This window comes from Crotalus tigris, unplaced genomic scaffold (genome assembly GCF_016545835.1).
Source record: "Crotalus tigris isolate CLP2741 ecotype Arizona unplaced genomic scaffold, ASM1654583v1 scf7180000024370.6872682, whole genome shotgun sequence".
Taxonomy (NCBI): domain Eukaryota; kingdom Metazoa; phylum Chordata; class Lepidosauria; order Squamata; family Viperidae; genus Crotalus; species Crotalus tigris.
In genome coordinates, this window is record NW_024100540.1 from 4,111,505 (window position 1) to 4,129,239 (window position 17,735).

General features: G+C 38.1%; 1 protein-coding gene across 16 annotated transcripts in view; it reads right to left on the reverse strand.

Annotated features, from left to right (window-relative positions):
• The window catches only part of ST6GALNAC2 (ST6 N-acetylgalactosaminide alpha-2,6-sialyltransferase 2), a 47,476-nt gene that overhangs the window by 15,612 nt on the left and 14,129 nt on the right, over nucleotides 1-17,735 (reverse strand). For 9 of the 16 annotated variants that reach the window (XM_039327931.1, XM_039327940.1, XM_039327933.1 and 6 more), the window contains 3 exons: nucleotides 7,439-7,531; nucleotides 5,928-5,967; nucleotides 1,259-1,433 (listed from right to left, as the gene is read on the reverse strand). In XM_039327931.1, the coding sequence (XP_039183865.1) occupies nucleotides 1,259-1,433; nucleotides 5,928-5,967; nucleotides 7,439-7,531 (308 nt within the window). Of the gene's footprint in view, nucleotides 1-1,258; nucleotides 1,434-5,927; nucleotides 5,968-7,438; nucleotides 7,532-10,973; nucleotides 12,038-17,735 lie in introns of those variants that run through there. The other 7 variants (XM_039327943.1, XM_039327946.1, XM_039327945.1 and 4 more) reach the window with 3 other exon arrangements.

Consider the following 17,735-nt stretch of genomic DNA (forward strand, 5'->3'; position numbering starts at 1 on the left):
ATCTGACAAGCCACACTCACCCGTCCCAGACACCGCTGTCTCCTATTCTACAATTCCCAGAATCCAATGGCTAATCAGGTCAAGATACACTTGCCACATTCTTTTGATCCTCTGTTGGGGCATAGAGCTACAACTAGTATGAACATACTGTAAATCTACTTTGCCCCACTACCATTTAATCTACAAGTTCTACTGAAGATATAACTCACTCTTTGCACATTTTAAAAAGTTGCGAGGTGACTGAATCTGAATTTGTGCACAGCAGGATGCTGAACCTTATCCTGTATATTGCGGTCCTTATGGACTCAAGCTGCAATTTTTCTTGAGAGAGAGATTTTTGGTTAAGGCAGAAGGGCAAATGTTAACTACCTTTTCCTGCTGTCCTAATCATGGACCTCCTACAGGGTGTTTCTTGACAACTTTAAAATGTGATTAATCTAGACTGGGAAATTCTGGGAATTGTCATCCACACACCTTAAACTTGCCAAGATTGAGAAACACAGCCCTTATGGCTTCTATTTTAAGAGAAAACTACATCTATATGCAAACACAGATGTTGATAGACTTCCTGATTAATACAAAGAGCAGTTTAACTCTTTAATATAATATCTGATGCATGTTAGGGATGGAAATCATGTGTGACCTCTGTAATTTCAAATGAAAATATGTATCAATTTAATTTTTTAAAAAAAAATACATGGTTTTTCAATAAGGTAAAGTTCTTCAGTGACAAGTGTTAAAATCTTTAAAAGGGAATGATACTAGAAAAATACTAGAAAAATGTTTATACCCAACTCTGTATGTATTGAAAGTATTAAGAATTATATTTGTTTAATGTAGATAAAAGGAGAATATTACTGGAAGAAGAGAGAGGATCAAGAAAATATATTATCAACCAACATATTGATCAAGTATAGAAATTAATTATTATTGTTTTTAAATATATGAACCGAGACAACACATTGTTCAGTAAACACTAAAGATTGTTATTGTAAAAAATTAATAAAACATATTTAAAAAAGAAAGTATATAATATGCAACTCCTGACCCTGTGTCTTTTAAATTTGAAAAGTTTAAGCTCTTGGAAAATTTATAGGAATCATGAAGACTGGTTTATCTGCTAATCATTTTGACATTTGTTACAGCAATGAAGTCAGAACAGCAGTAAAACAATTTGGTGCAACTGCATACATCCAACAAGACACAACTTTCATCAAAGCCCCATCTTCCACCACTAAAGCTCTGTATGGTTCTATACCTGGATATGGCACATCACGCCAACCATATGGAACGCTGCGATCCTTCAGTCTTCCCCAGGTCTCAGGAGTGAAGTGCTGTTCCCACATAAACACAGGGATATCAAAATCAAACTGCTTCTCAAATGTTGGGTGGTGTTTCACTCTGGATTTTAATGACGAGAGGCATGATCTAGACTGAGAGAGATTAGAAATGAGTAAATCTCAAAGGCAGGAAACATTCCAATCTATCTGTATAGGTTTTTGGAAAGGCTACTTTCACTAGCCATTCAGAGCAATGTGCATCCAACAAGACCAAATGTAGCATAGCATACCTAGATTATAAGTCACAAAACAGCCCAAATGTAATTTCTGTTGTAATTCGTAGAAAATCCAACTCTTGATTCAAAATAAAATAATCTAATTTAAAAAAAAATAGATTCCACGTTGACACATTCAGAGTGAGATTGTCCAGGAGTTTGGTTTTTAATCTCTGGAACTCTTTTACTGGCCTCAAAGAGGGGTATACAGAAGCAGTACCAGGTGCTAGAATATTCTGAATGTGCTTAAATCATGTAAAAATGTACAGAAACAGTAGCACTGGTTTATTAATTGTTAAGAGTAGCGCTGTTTATCTAGACCAGACATGTCAAACTCGCAACATCACGTGACGTCGTGCGACGTATCGGAGCTTTTTTGCCATTGCCGGCAATGGGGTGGGTATGGCTCCGGTATGATGAAACTGGCCTGGGAAAGACTGAAGGATCGCAGCGTTCCATATGATTGGCGTGATGTGCCATATCCAGGTATAGAACCATACAGAGCTTTAGTGGTGGAAGATGGGGCTTTGATGAAAGTTGTGTCTTGTTGGATGTATGCAGTTTGACACCCCCGATCTAGACGTATTGTGCTTTAGTTGTGTCGAACTACACTTTTTGAATAAATCACATTAGAAGAGTCATGCAACATATTGATACACCATTTCACTTTAGTATGAAGTAAGAAAGTAGACTGCAGCTTGGAAAGTCTTCTTATATGTGAGAAGTAATTATTGGACTTTATTGTTTGTTAAAATCTACTAGGGCAGTAGTTTTCAAGACTAGGCCGTACCATACTTAAAGTTAATTAATCTGCTTAATTACACAGAGATAAGACTGATATTATTCAAGTGCAAACAATAATCTTAATCCCAGTTCCTTCAATCTTGAAATTATTGAATTAACTGGTAAAAAACAGGAAACTTTTTTTCAAACTTGCCACTTATTCCCAAGAACTGGGAATTAACCAATGTGACTTTGCTTTTTGAAAAGGGATGGCAGTTAATGGAACCATATAGGTCATTAAGCATCTCATCCATGTAAAATGGAGAAGAGTATCATTAAAGAACTTAAGAAAAAGCTAGCTGAAAATGAACTCTTACCTTAAAATATTGTCTCATTAAACTATGTATATTAAAAATAAATAACTCCATGACTAATTCTCTGATGCAGGAATCCTGAATAAACTAAGCAGTAGGAAGGTACATTCTGTCCCAGTCCTTGTAGGAACACCCAATTCTTCAAGGACTTCCACAAGGAGAAAAGTGGAACTCAGGGAGAAGGGTGCCCCATTGGCAGGGACTGCAACAGAACAATTTGTAGACCCTTTTACATGACAACATTTAAAGGAAGCGAACTGGAGTGTGCACAGCCTATTTGATCTGGTGAAATGGGCAGATATTCTCAGTGGGAAGCTGTCCCACAAATAATCTTGTTTCATCACCTTTAAAGGTTTAAAATAGCACCCTAAATTGCACTTGCACTCAGAAAGAAATGGGAAACCTGAGTAGCTCATATAGATGTGATGTAATATATGCAAAATGTGAAATCTTTAGAACTGGGTGCACTACCATACTCCAAATCAGTTGTGATTCTTGGTTTTTTTCAAGAGTCGCCTCAAGTAGAGTGCACTGCAGTAATTCACCTGGGAAGTGATTGGGGCATGAGTAACTATGAGCAAGGTCTCCTGGTCTGGGAATGGACACAAAACAAGTGAGATAAAAGGTAAATGCAGTTAACTGAACACAGCTAAAAAATGATTCACACTGCTATACTGAGCAGTCTCTATATTCATAAATACCAGTAAATGAGTTTGCGGTGACTAATCAAGAAAAGGACCTTAAGAATGATGGAGTAACTTATTGAAAAGATGGCTTTAGGACAGTGGTTCTCAACCTTTCTAATGCCGCGACCCCATAATACAGTTCCCCATGTTGTGGTGACCCCCCAATCACTTATACATCACCGGGTGCCAGGGGCGTGGCTAAAGAAAAGGGGAAAAAAATGGCGGACAGCCTTGTTTGGCGACCCCCGTGAAATGGTCATTCGACCCCAAATGGGGTCCCGACCCACAGGTTGAGAACCACTGCTTTAGGATCATTTGGAAGGAAACTAAAAAACTGAACAATTTCGGTCGTTACAACTGAAAGAGAGCATTGCAGATTGGAAAGATGCAAAAATGGGTGATCAAACTGATCAGGGTGCTAACTTCTTGGCAAGGAAAGATTGTAGTGTTTAAAGTGGGGCCTAGCCACTTTGGTGTTCTCTGAAGATAATTAAATTGTCCTAGGATTTTAACCATGTTGGAAGCAAAGAAAATCATCAGTGTTTGCTTATTATCTTATGTTGTCAAGTGCTGCTTATAGGAATATAGTATCAAAAGTCTAGTTTAGAAGATGCTTATAGTCAGTCTGCTGATGGGTGTTCTGAGAATTGCTTTAAATCAGAAGTGTCAAACTGCTGGCCCACAGGCCGGATGCACCCACCCCATTGCCGGCAATGGAGAAAAAGCTCCAATACTTTGTGTGACGTCATGTGACATTGCGAGTTTAACATTTCTGCTTTAGATAATCTCAGAGAGAGAGATAGAGAGAGGGAGAGAGATGTTAAATATTCAAAGATACTTGTCCAGGTGTTAAACAGTGTTTGAAAATCAGATCTGCTGTAAATTCCTTTGAAGGTTTATATCAGTGGTGGCGAACGGGTGCCAGAGGCGGCATTCAGAGCTCTCTCTGTGGGTACGTGTACCATCGCCCCAGTCTTAGGCCTTCAGCTGGGCTTTATAAAACTTTTTCGCTTTAGGCCTCCATCGCCATGTGCAAAAAAAAAAGGTTCAATCAATCTTTCAATTTCAACTTCTCGCAGGGAAAAAAAAACTTGCAAAGTTGGAATTGATTGATTGAACTTTTTAGTCCCACCCAGTCTGCCGTTACCACCACAGCCACGCCCACCCAGTGGGCCATACCCACCCAATGGGCCACACCCACCCGGCACCCAACGATCCACAAGTAGGTTTTGGGTTGCAGTTTGGGCACTCGGTCTCTAAAAGATTCGCCATCACTGGTTTATATGATTTGCTTATGTTGCATTAAGGATGAATTTGTTGAGAGAACAGCAGCAGAAGGGGAAGCTAATAAGATTCCTTCTGAGGGATGAATTCCCCATGAAAAAAGGACTAAAACTTTTGAATTCAGCATCCAAATCTTGTTTATTTGTTTTATTTGAGATGTAAATGAGTAAATAGGATTTGTTTTGTTAAATTTAGTTAACAAATTTCTTGTCCAACATAACATTGACTTTTAGCTTTGACAGGTTAGACAAAGTCTAGCACTTGGAATTGTTCTATTATCTTTTTAGTTTCTTTTGCCCATTTTGGTTCCCCCCCTCAAGGGTTTGGGTTAAATTCCAACATGGTTAAGATGCTAGGACAATTTAATTATCTTCAGAGAACATTCCAAATTATTTTTATTGAAATAGGCTATAACAGAATCTTGCATATCTTCATCAAGGTAACCTTCTCTCTATAGCTACCTTATGAAGGGTTTGTCTTGAAGGGTAACATACAGAAATGCTGTCACTTACCCATCTGTTCCTAAACAATATTTTCTAAGACTGAGCCAGTGGGAAAAATGTAAGGTCTAGGATCAAGACTTACTGCACCCATCGAAACCCTGGAAAGTCTCTTCTTTGAGGGCAAAAAATTTGATCCCCCATCAGGTAGCCATCCTGCAAAATGTACATGGGGCTTTGGATGAAGAAAACATCTAATCTGATTTCATTTTAATTGCAAATTGGTTAAATAATACAATTAATGTACTTTCTCATATGTTTTTAATCATTTCTCTCTCCCTTGTGCATTCCTATACCAGGTCATTTTTTTCCCTTCTAATTCTCTATAAGATACAGAAATAGGAGTAAACCATCCTTGCTTATTTGATTTTTTTTCAAGAGATAGGGTGGAAGAGTAGGTACATAAATGAGCTATATTAAAGCATGTTGTGAATAGGAGAGTTGCTATAGATGATTAAGAAAGAACTGTATCCAAATTTAGTCAGACTTGGGTTAATGACTAAATTGGGTTAGTGACTAACTTAGTGAAATCAATAAGATTTAAATAAATCAAGATTCACTGAAGTCCTAAAGATTTTAAGTTTTTTTTAAAAAGTACAATTACATCTGTATGCAGCCCTATATGCAAGGGGCGAGAGAGGACCTAAGTGTGTCATTTCTTCAGTAAGTGCTAGAGATACTTACTAAAGGTATAGCAGAGAATCCAAAAAAGGGTTGTTAATGCATCCAAGTAGTCATTTGAACATTATCATTGAAACGACAGATTGACAAATAAGCTATTTAATATGCATGATATGCTTGTTACCTTCTCCTTAGGGCTAGACACATCTCTGGTTGAATTTCTCCTGAAAACAAAGTAACAAGAAAAAGGAGTAAAATTTGCATTTCATTGCCCAAAAACTATGGATTCTGTATTCACAGACACAGTAAGATTTTCTGAGGAACGTCTACTTGCTACAATTAAAAAAAAAAAAAAAACCTGCATGTAAATAGCAATACTAGAACTAACTCTCAGCCCTGTTACAAGCATTGGCTATAGATAGACAATATGAAAATCCATCACATTGGTACATTTTGTTCCTTCTCCCCACCCCCTAGTTAATTTTTAACTAGACAATCAAATAAATTCAGCATCTGCTTGCATTATCTTATGAAGATGAAACCTGTGGTAATCTCAAACTGAGGTGAATGACCAGAACATTTAATTATTTAAGAATTAAGTCCAGTATAGCTGTCCCTCTAGTTCCCTCCTCTACCTTTTGGGTGACAAAGTTGTCTACTAGATTCATCAGGAATCTATTTGATCTCCCACTTGGTACAGAATTTGTCTTCCTGTTGATGTCAGGGTAGTTAAGAGTCCCCCTTTATTATTGTGGTGTGCATCCTGAACACCTAATTGGTTAGCAAAAATTTCATCTATTTTCTCTTTTGGGTGGTTTGTGTTACACACTTACGGCAATATCATTCCTTTTATATTAACCCAAATGCATTCAAGGTTTTCATCCTTGTTTTTTTGTATTTTGGTAGAGGTGTAGTTATTTCTGAGATATAATTCAAGTCCACCTCCTCTTTTGTTAGGTCTGTTTCTTTTGAACAACTTTAAATCCTTCTAGCAGTATGTTCCAGACATGGGTTTCACCCCTCCATTGTTTGTTAATGTCAACAATGTCATATATGTCCTCATTTACCTGAATTTCTAATTCACCCTATTTATTCCTCATACTCTGTGCATTGGTGTATAGGCATCTAAGTCCTTTTTGACTGACCCTATGTTTGCTTCCCTACTTCTCCTTCTTTGTTCCCCTTCTTTCTTACCAGTTGGTTGATTGCCATGAGGTTTATGTTTTGGATTAGGTCCTAAAAATTGGCTTCCCTCCTCCTCCAGTTTTAGTTTATTAGTTTGTTTAGTTTAGTTAAAACTGGAAACTGGTCAGTGGCTTCAGCCTTTAAAAAAAGATTCACAGCTTTCTTGAGAATGAATATGAAATACAATTGGATAATTTAGCCTAATACTGTAGATTTCTATCAGGTCAGCTACGGGACACTGAAAACATGCCTTGCCTCCATAACATGCTTTGTGTATTCAGTCCAGCAGAAGCAATTGTTGATCACCATTTTCTAAGGACAAACCTGGGTCACTCTTGGCAACAGGAACAGTAGCAGTTAATTGTGTAGGAAGGTCACAAAAGGATTAAATTTAACATGCAATGCTGATTTTAGCTAACAAAGTCGGTTAGTTGCAGGTACTTGCTATTTTGGTTTGAAACACCAAGATGTTTTATCAGGTGAAAAACACATTTCTATGAGAAGCCTAACCTGTTCATAATGGCTCTTCTGATCAAGTCACGATTTCTTACATCCTGCAATATTTCTGTATCTTCTAGGTCCCATGTTTCTTGTTGCTGTGTTCTGGAAAATATTAGGCAAGTAGAAAATTTAAATAAAGAAATACAGAATGGCTTGTATGATTATTAGTTGCTATTACACACAAAGAACAACGGAGTATAGCTGCACCTCTTGCAATTGGTGCATGGATTAAATTATTACAGACAGTAACATTAAAATAAACATTGAATAAGCATATTGTTTAAATTTCTAGAAAAATAGTATGTGGCTGCATTCATTTCTGACCTTACACTTTACAACTTTCTTCTCAAATGATATTTCTGTATCTCCTTTCCCCAAACTATGTTCAAATATAACTTAGAATAACAATTAATCTGCAAGTGGCTAGTAGTCCATGAAAATATACTAAAACCTATTTACTAGACTTTAAAAAAACTATTCCTTAGTATTTACCACACTTTGTCAATTTCACCTTCAGTGTGGCTCCCTAAAGATTGTTGATGCTGTCTATGAAGTGATTTGACTAAGAGGAAATTGAACTGATGGGATCAAAACAAAATACAAGGCGCTTCCATGCCAGTTCTTCTTGCAATTCTTCAGATCCCCTGTTCTAGAGCTGTGTTTCCATGCTACTCTCTCTCATCAGCAGCCAAGCTAATTAATTTTGGCTCAGCTATGGTGCAGCTGAAAGCATCTCTCTCTGACGACACACCTTTCCATTTGTAACGATGCAGCTCTGCAGAATTGGTGAGCCCTTTGTTCTTTCCATTGGCAAGAACTCTTCCCCCACCCCATTTCCTCAGCGTCAACAGGTGCAGCATCCTGCAGAAGGCTCTCTAGAGGGAAAAGGTTGCTTGATAGCTTCGCAAGTCTCCCTTCATATTAATTTCTAAAATTTTACTTTGGAAAGAACCAGGCAAGTGTAGACCATTCTGCTGAGTCCATCTCAAAATGCAGCCAGGATCGATTTTGGATGCTTGATTCTTTGATGATCCTTGCATCTGTTCCTCAATATATAAAGGTGAAGTGAACTTTGCATGGGGTCTTTTTATTCTCTCTTCTCTCTTGCCAGGGACAAGCTGACTGCATAGTCCCAAGTTAAAAACAAAAAAGCACAAAACTGCCTCACATATGGGATGTGTGTATGAACAATTCCTTCTGTATGGAGGGAATTTCAGTCCCTCCTAGACTGTCTTTCCCTTTCCCTGGCAACATTTGGCATCCTGCCTGTTGGCATTATTTAGATCAAGTGTGTCCAACCCACGGCTCACCACATGTGGTCATGGACAGCCAGTAATGCACCCCACGAGAATGTAAACATTTAACATTAATATGTGGTTTATATACATTAACTATATATTTTATATATGGCCCAATACAATTCCTCTTCACTCAATGTGACCCAGGCAAGCCAAAAGGTTGCACTTCCCTTATTTAGACTCTTATCTCCGCTATAAAAAAAAATGCAACCCCTATTACAGTCCCTGGGGAAAACATTTAATTGTACAATTACCAGCATGCTCTCTTTCATCATCACAACTTCCAGTAAGCTTTTAAGTGCAACGAAGGAGTGAAAGCTTGATGGCCCCTCATTTATAACAAGTGAACATAGACTAAGGTGATCAAAGGCCTGGAGACTAAAACATACAAAGAACGGCTACGGGACTTGGGTTTGGCTAGTCTAAAGAAAAGAAGAAATAGGGGAGACATGAGAGCAGTGTTCCGGTATCTGAGGGGCTGTCACAAGGCAGAGGGGGGCAAGTTGTTCACCAAAGCACCAGAGGGAAGGACGAGAAACAATGGTTGGAAACTGATCAAAGAGAGAAGCAACCTGGAATTAAGGAGAAACTTCCTGACAGTGAGGACAATCAACCAGTGGAACAGCTTACCCCCAGAAATTGTGGGCACTCCATCACTGGAGATTTTTAAGAAGAGACTGGACATTCACCTGTCTGAGACAGTATGGGTTCTCCTGCTTCAGCAGGGGACTGGACTAGAAGACCTCCAAGGTCTATTCTATTCTATTCTATTCTATTCTATTCTATTCTATTCTATTCTATTCTACTCTATACTCTACTCTGTTCTATTCTATTCTATTCTATTCTATTCTATTCTAGACAAATGCACACAGTAAATTTTGGACATATAAGTGCAGCTAATTTATTTAATTTTCTTTCTAAATGAAGCAGAGAAAAAGGGATTGAATTTTTGTAGCTCCAAAAACTGAACAGCTCAGGATGAAACACTCACTGATTAACATTTTCTGTAGTACCTTATTGGTGAGCTGGAAAGAGGCCACTGCCTGTTGTTGCTGTCCTACAGATAGTTTTCAAATAACTATTCATTTAGTGACCATTTGGAGTTATAACAGCAGTGAAAAAAGTAACTTATAAATGGTTTTCACACTTATAACTGTTGCAGCATCCCCATGGGCATGTGATCAAAACACAGGTGCTAGGCAATTGGCTTGCATTTATGACAATTGCACTGTCCTGGGGTCATATGATCACCATTTGTAATCTTCCCAACTGGCTTTTGACAAACAATGGGGAAAGTCAGATTCATTTAACAATTGCAGTGATTCATTTAACAACTGTGGCAAAAAAGGTTATAAAAATCATTTAATAACTGTCTTGCTTAGGAACAGAAATTTTGGGTTCAATTGTAGTCGTAAATCAAGGACTATCTGTAGTCCTTCTCTGTGTTAGACTAGACATACCCAGTTTCTGAAACCATATTTCTGAATTCCTCCAGAAAAGGAGAGGACAGGAGATTGCCCACAAGTACTCTAGCTGCTCCTTGCAAGCGGACTACAGGACAATTTTCTGTGAGATGAAGGGATCAACCATCTATCTGTCTGTCTGTCTGTCTGTCTGTCTGTCTGTCTGTCTGTCTGTCTGTCTGTCTGTCTATCCATCCATCCATCCATCCATCCATCCAACTTATTGGCTGCCCATCTTACCGCACGGTAACTCTTTCTCAACATATCTTTCTTACAACCACAGCAATGCCCTTTAAAGAACATTGTTTGCAAGATTCCCTTTCTAAACATTATTGGAACAATGTCAAGTACTCCCCACAAAAACTACTAGCACAGCTGTTCAGAACCAATCTGAAACAAATCCATTTTTTTAAATTATCTCAACAATTTACATTCAAATGTAAATCTCCCTGATGTTGCATATATGACAGGAAAAAAGCATGTTATTGATTTTTTTTTACTCTAGTATTTATATGCTGCTTCTCATTGCACACATTCCTGAGGCAGTTTATACAGCAGTACTGTGGAGTAAAAAGATAAGTCAATCCATCTCTTTAAAAGTCTATCTTAGGAGAATTAACAGTGGGAGGCTAACTTACAAGAGAGTTTAGAATGTCAGTGATCCAGTCTATTGCTATCACCACAAAAAGTCATTCTCTAGTCTATGTCACCAGCCCTGAGTAAAATTTGCAAGCCATGTCTATCCAACAAGAGTTAACCAAGCTTTCTGTCCTGCACAATCACCTACTAATACAGGACAGGGCGTAGAAGTTGTAGAATGAAAAGCCTTGCCCAACTTTTCACTCTTCGTCATGTTGAAAAGGCTAAAAATGAAGGGGAGATGTTGATTCCGATTCAGGACATCTTGCACCCCACTGGTTACAGGCTTGCAGCTGTGCTTGGAGCTGTCCCACTGCTCTCCATCACCCAAATAATTAATATTCTCAGTTCAGGCATCACTGATTGCCTGTAGGAGAAGAATGCAGACCTTAAGACACAGAACTGGCAAAGCTGATAACTCTGTCTGGCAGCACTATTGCAACACATAAACACAACACTCTGAGAAGCAGATCAGGTTCTCTCAATCTGAGATTTTGCATTTAGCAGAAATACTAAACCACAATGCATGTGAACAGAATTCTTATGTCCAGCTGCACAGCATTTCTCATTCCATATTAGTTTGAAGTAGTGTGTTTTAGCATTCAAGTCCTTTTCAGCTTTGGTGAGACTTGATTGCTAATAACAATGTTAATGTATTATTTAATAGCCCATTCCCTGATTACTGACATCAGAGCCAGGGGCATCAGTCAAAATGATTGGTAGAATCAAGTGATCAAAGCCCTGCTCCTTTCAAATGTGTGTTGCATGCATACCATACAAAGTGAGGCTTTGATAACCCCAGGAATGCCCACCACTTTGTCTCCATTGATTATCCCCACCCTCGCTGATATCCCTGATCAGAGCTTACTAGTATCTGTGGGCCAGCAACAAAATCTACACATATAGACATTCATATATTGCCAGATGAAAGCTGTAAAATCATTGTGCTTGAAAGATTTGATATTAATAATAATAAAAAGGGCATTTTAAAAATATTTTTTCCACAAATATTTTACACTATTACAGAATCATAAAATTAATGAATAATGAAAATAATGTTCCATTTGGTAGGCAGATAGAAGTTTCCGTCTTTCAAAACACTGACCAGTGAGAGTTGGCTTCATCTATGATACCAACCCTGCAATTATACAGAGGTTTACTCAGATTTAAGTCCAGGTTTTTTTTCAATAGGGTTAACCCGCCAGAGTCTATAGCACAGTGATGGCGAACCTTTTAGAAGCCAAGTGCCCCACAACCCCACCGCCCCCTGCCGACCCTGCTCTGCTCATACCCCGCCTGCCCGCAGGGCCACCCACCGCTTCCACTGCCCGCCACAGCAGATTGCCCAGGCGGTCCTGCAGTGCCATGGCAGCCACGCCCTCTGCCTGCACCCCGCAACAGCATCTGCACGTAAAGGGGCATGAGGGCAGATTCTTGTCCCTGCTGCCCGGTTGCCATGTTCTTGGCTGCACTACTCCACGCTGGCCAAGCCTGGGGGTGACTCTCCTCCAGGGGGTTGCTGGTGAAGAAGGGGCTGCGGGGGGGGAGGTGGGGCTGGAGCAACAGCACATGTGCCCACAGAGAGGGTTCTGAGTGCCGCCTCTGGCACATGTGCCATAGGTTCACCACCACTGCTATAGAAGATATCAGCAGCTAACAAAGAAAATTCTCCCACAAAAAACAAACCAGATGGGACCTGATTAGTACTTGAATAGTGAGCACTAGACTAGGCAATTGTAGGATTGTAGACTGGAAAGTAAAAAATATATATATATCCAGATTTCTATCTCAGTATTGCTGCCAAGAGAACCACGTGGATGTATCCATAGTCATCAGGAGATGAGTTTGTTTAGAGAATGTCTTTACTTCTTATTCCCGGGCAAGTCTTTATGGGTATTTTTGGTTGGTTTGTTTTCTCCATTCCCAACTTTTATGTGTGGAATTTACTTTGGCTTGAATGTGGGTTTAATTCTGCAAAAACAAAAAAAACCCTCTCTTTTCCTTTGTAGTCTATCTTGAATGGAGAGCTTGGCATCTTTGACATTATTTAATCCTCTCTGTGTAAAAATTATTGTTTAAAGATTAACAACATGGAAGTATTATAGAGGCTTGATCAAATAGGAGCAATCAAACTCCAGGGAACCTAGAATAAGAATTTACATTATCGTATCTGAACAACCTCCAGGTAGTATAAAATATCATGTTTTTGGATTGGCTTTGAAAACAAGGAAAGCTATCTTGCCTTTCTTATTTACCCACTGATCTGAACAAAAATATGTGTGGTTTCAAGCAGCTTGTGCCTTAAAGCTTCTTCTCCACTTGTGAGAGTTATAGAGCTACTGACCCATCCCTGGGTCAGCAGAAAAGTACACCAGCATGACATTTGCCGATTCATGGCCCCACTGCATCTTTTCTGACTGTCAAACAGTGCCCTCCTTGTGATATGTGTACAACATGTGATAAGCAAACTGAGCGGGTCGAGTTCTGCTGTTCTCCTTCTTCCACAGTACAGATCATGCTAGTCTGGAAAAATCCACCAAATCCTGGTGGCTGCAGCTGAAATTGAGTAGATAGGCAGTCCATTCTAAGGAATTACAAGTAGTCCTCGTTTAGCCATTGTTCACAGTTTTAATGGTGTCAAAAAAAATAACTTTATGACCAATCCTTGCATTTATGACCTTTGCAAGTCTGCTAAGCAAAGGAAAGTTGAAGTAAGTTTATATAAACTGTTTCACTTAGCATCTGCTTTGCTTAACTACTGAATTGCTGGTCCCAATTGTGGTCATTAAATAAGGATTATCTGTATAAAGCTGGAAAAGCTTTTCTGGGCCACCGAGATCATCTCTCTGTTCAGTGCAGCAATCCCTATTAAACAACTCAGGCCAAAGCCCCATTAGAATATATATATAGTATGAAGGAGAACCCACCATTTCCCATAGTGATTGATTCCATCACTTTTAATTTTTTTAAAACTATTTTATTAGTTTTCTATCATTAAAATTCATTTGTGCTTACTGAAAAAGGTGTTGTCTGAGTTAATTTTTGCCTAGTCATAAAAGTTAAGTTCTTACACTCTATCCCGCTTTTCCAACCATTGATAAAATAAGTTCCATGTTTGAAAGTATACTGTATCTTCTTTTCCTTTGATTCTCAATGTGAGTCTATCCATTTCCGCACAGTCCAATATTTTCTTAATTGGAATAAGAAAAGAATTAAAATTCCACCACTTTTATTGTTGGAAAGCTTTTTCTAATAATGAATCAACACCTACCTTTCTGTTGTAATTCATCTTGATTAAAGTTGGAAAAAAAATTGGTCACAAAAGGGAGTCGAACCACAAGAATACTTTGAATTTTTCTCCTTTTCTTTGCTGCATATTCCCCATTCCTTCTTGCTCTATTTGGGAGACTGAGTGGGGAAGCAGTATTCCACTGACTGTATAGTGAAAGCATGTATAACACTAGCTGAGCAATGAAGCATTATTGTGCAACTCCAACACAGAACCAACACAATGTTACTGTGTCCAAGATCAGAATCATGGCATTTGCAAATGAGGCTCACTGCGAGCCAGATAGGGGTAGATGCCCGGAATCAGCCTGAAATAGTCAATACTGCTATGATCCAATTCACCAACAGTCCTCTGTCATGATCTTCAACATAAAGAACAGCTGTCAGTTTAAGGAGGAAAATACCATTTTATCAATGGTACAGCTAAGTCAGGTTTTCTGAAACGTGGCATGCTGGCTAGGGAATTCTGGGAGTTGAAGTCCACACATCTTAAAATTGCCAAGTTTGAAAAATACTGAGTGAAGCTGAGTTAAGCTACGCTACGCAAAGTTTGTGTTGCTTAATAACTGGAGCAACATCATGGTGACAAAATTTTTAAAATGTTGCTAGGGAGTATTTGTGTCATAAGTAGAAGCCAGCAGTAAATGGTTCTAAAAGAAAAATTTCTACATCCTAACACAACTGAGCTAGTTTATAAACCTGTATGTCCTGGTTAACTGCTTTTGTGCTTTGACCTCAGTGATCTGGCAGCTGCCTTTCATACAAAAAACTTCTATCAAAAATACTGTTCTTTAGAAGATAAGCTATGCCTAGTTGGGTAACTGCATGGTATAGCTCTTAACCACACAAACATTGACAATAAGTTGAGTCCTTAAACTGTAACAATTAGAATGGATTTTAAGAAATCCATTCCATAGACCTAGAGACTATAAATATATAAAAATTAAGAATGATTTCAAGTTAAGGTAGATTCCCCTAGACTTAAGCAAGGTAAATCCAAGTGGATGAAAAAATGGAGGAATCAAGACTATAAACTAGGCTGTGAAGTTAAAAATATCCTTCAGAAAGGCAGTGCCAAATCATCTTCATGCTTTTCCTAAGAACACAAACATATCCATGTTGCCACTAGAAGTTGATCTCAGCTGGAGGGAATATTAAATAGTTTTAGCTCTGGAATACAAATTCACTCTATTATCACTTAGATGGTAATTACAACCTCAGAAAGCAGCAAAATTTATCCAGGAGATAAAACACAAAGCAGACATGCAACCTATTAGCAGATAATTTTTAGTTGGCTTGTTTACTAGAGAATCCAGCTACCTTATATATAACAACAGGCTGCTTAACTGAGAGAAAATAAAAGCAAAAAACTCATAGGAATATCCAGAAAGAGACAATTAAAAAGGCAACATCAAGCCACTGTTTCTATCTGTATATTTTTTTAAAAAATCACAGCTTAAGACAATACAGCCAACCATTTCCAGGATGCCAAAATCACAAGGAGAAATGGGTTCATTAAGGAGGGAATAATTAAATCTATTATTGAATATAGTTGAGTAATTGGCAATGAAATAAAGAAAGTAAATGGCGGTATATTAAAACATGCCCCCTATAAAGGTTTTCTAATATCTGGGTATGGGCTTTTAAGTCAGAATTGTCTCCCTGTAGCTTTCTTGGCAAGATTTAAGAAATTGTTTCTCCTTGCCTGCTTCCTAGGACTCAGAGACAATGGGTGACCCCGTTTCTAGCTTGGTACCCTAACTATTAGACTACACTGGCTCCCTTGCTCGTACCTAGGCCAATCAAAACAGGCAAAAGGCTGATTCTCAAATGGGTTTGGGCCTCCCAAATTCTGAATTTGGAGGTGGGGGAGCTCTGCATAAATCATAGGAGCAGCTCTGGAGAACAAGCATACATGCAATTTCACTCAAGTTGACTACTACCAGTAAATACTAAAAAAAGGCAGACCAACTTAGGGTTACCCAATAAGCAACTGGAAAGAAGGACAAATGGGGGAGGGATGGACACACTATTTCAATTTCTTAGACTTCACAAAATACTGTTTTTTGACTGCAATATTTTTCCAACAAATCTTTATTTTCAAAAACATTGGCTAGTAATAATATAGAACCAACAATACAATTTTCAAATGTCACTATATAAACACAGGATTAGTAATGTAGTACAAAAATTAAGAGTGATCATAGGTTTGAAGGGGATGGATTGAAGACAACTGTTGGGGGTCAGGAAATGAATAACGTAACTCTAGACTGTTAAATCTGTCGACATATGAGGGAAAGAAAGGAGGCATAATACCCCAAAGTCTGAATAACTACTGCTATGAAAACAGCCCAATTATTATTATTTTTTTAAAAAATCCAAATACTTAAAAGGTAGATAGCATTTGATATAAATTTAACCAGCCAGCTAATCTTGGACAGGCAAGTTCAGCACTTCAGCTTCAAGCAAAAAGTGTATTAGATACAGATCTGAGGCTTGAAGGAGCCCTAAGAAATTTAAATTGAACTCTCTTAAAGTTGGCAAAAGAGGAAAACTACTCTAGCTAGACTCCCCAAAGAAACTTGAGCTAGTGATTTAGTCACAAACAACTTTATAGCTGTTGGTACAAAATCAACTCCTTTCAAGTGGAAAAAGTGCAGAGCAGCTGCTTTCTCTTTGGCAAACGAGGTCACTTAATTGGCTTGAGCCTTCTTGCCTTTTGCACTATGAAATATTGCACCTAGGGGTTTAAACATCTAACCAGATCAATAACATTACCATAGATACTGAGTTTGCATATCCTTGGTCTTTTAGCAAAGACCATTGATTTTTGCCTTTTGATAACTAATTCAAAATTGAGTAGTGGCACAATATTGATTAAGAGACCTTAAGGAGTTCCTAAGACTTGGAAGATACTGGGAGAGGTCATAACCTCAATGGGGTGGACAGGCATTTCCCATCTAACTAAGGGTCTCTAAAGTCCAAATCTTTAAGATGCCTAATAAAGTACTTGAAAAAGAGAGAGTGCTAATAGACTAAGCTATTTAGCTTTCTTCTATATTGAAAACTGATTATGTAGATGGTTTTGTAGGTCACATCAGAATTGTATTTTTATGTATTTCATACAAGAAGAAGTATATTTTTCTCATAGGATCTCTCTTCAGATCAAATCTAAAGTTGTCACTGACAATCAAGAAAGTCTATGAAATTTTGGACTTGATGGAATGTTTTTACCCATATGCAGTTCCCCAATCAATGGTAGTGGATTGATCAATTCTAAACCAGCTTGCTTCTCTTCTAATCTATTTTCCTGATTCAATCCTGGAAACTCCAACTTAATTATCTAGCATAGAGCTAAATAATTATGTCCAACAGATTAATGAGTCTATATATCTAATGCTCAACACTGTCCCTTTAAAAATAAAAAAGGGTAGTAGCCATTTCCCAGTCCCCAGAGAACGTGGCATTATTGTTAAAATATGCTAAAAGTGAAAAAGCACCCATCCACACCAATAACCCTTATTTTTAATTAATGGTAATTATAGGTTAGACCTTTATCTCCTTTCAGTCACTCAGTCCTTTCTTTTTCTTTTTTTAATTTCAAAGACTGAAGCTGAC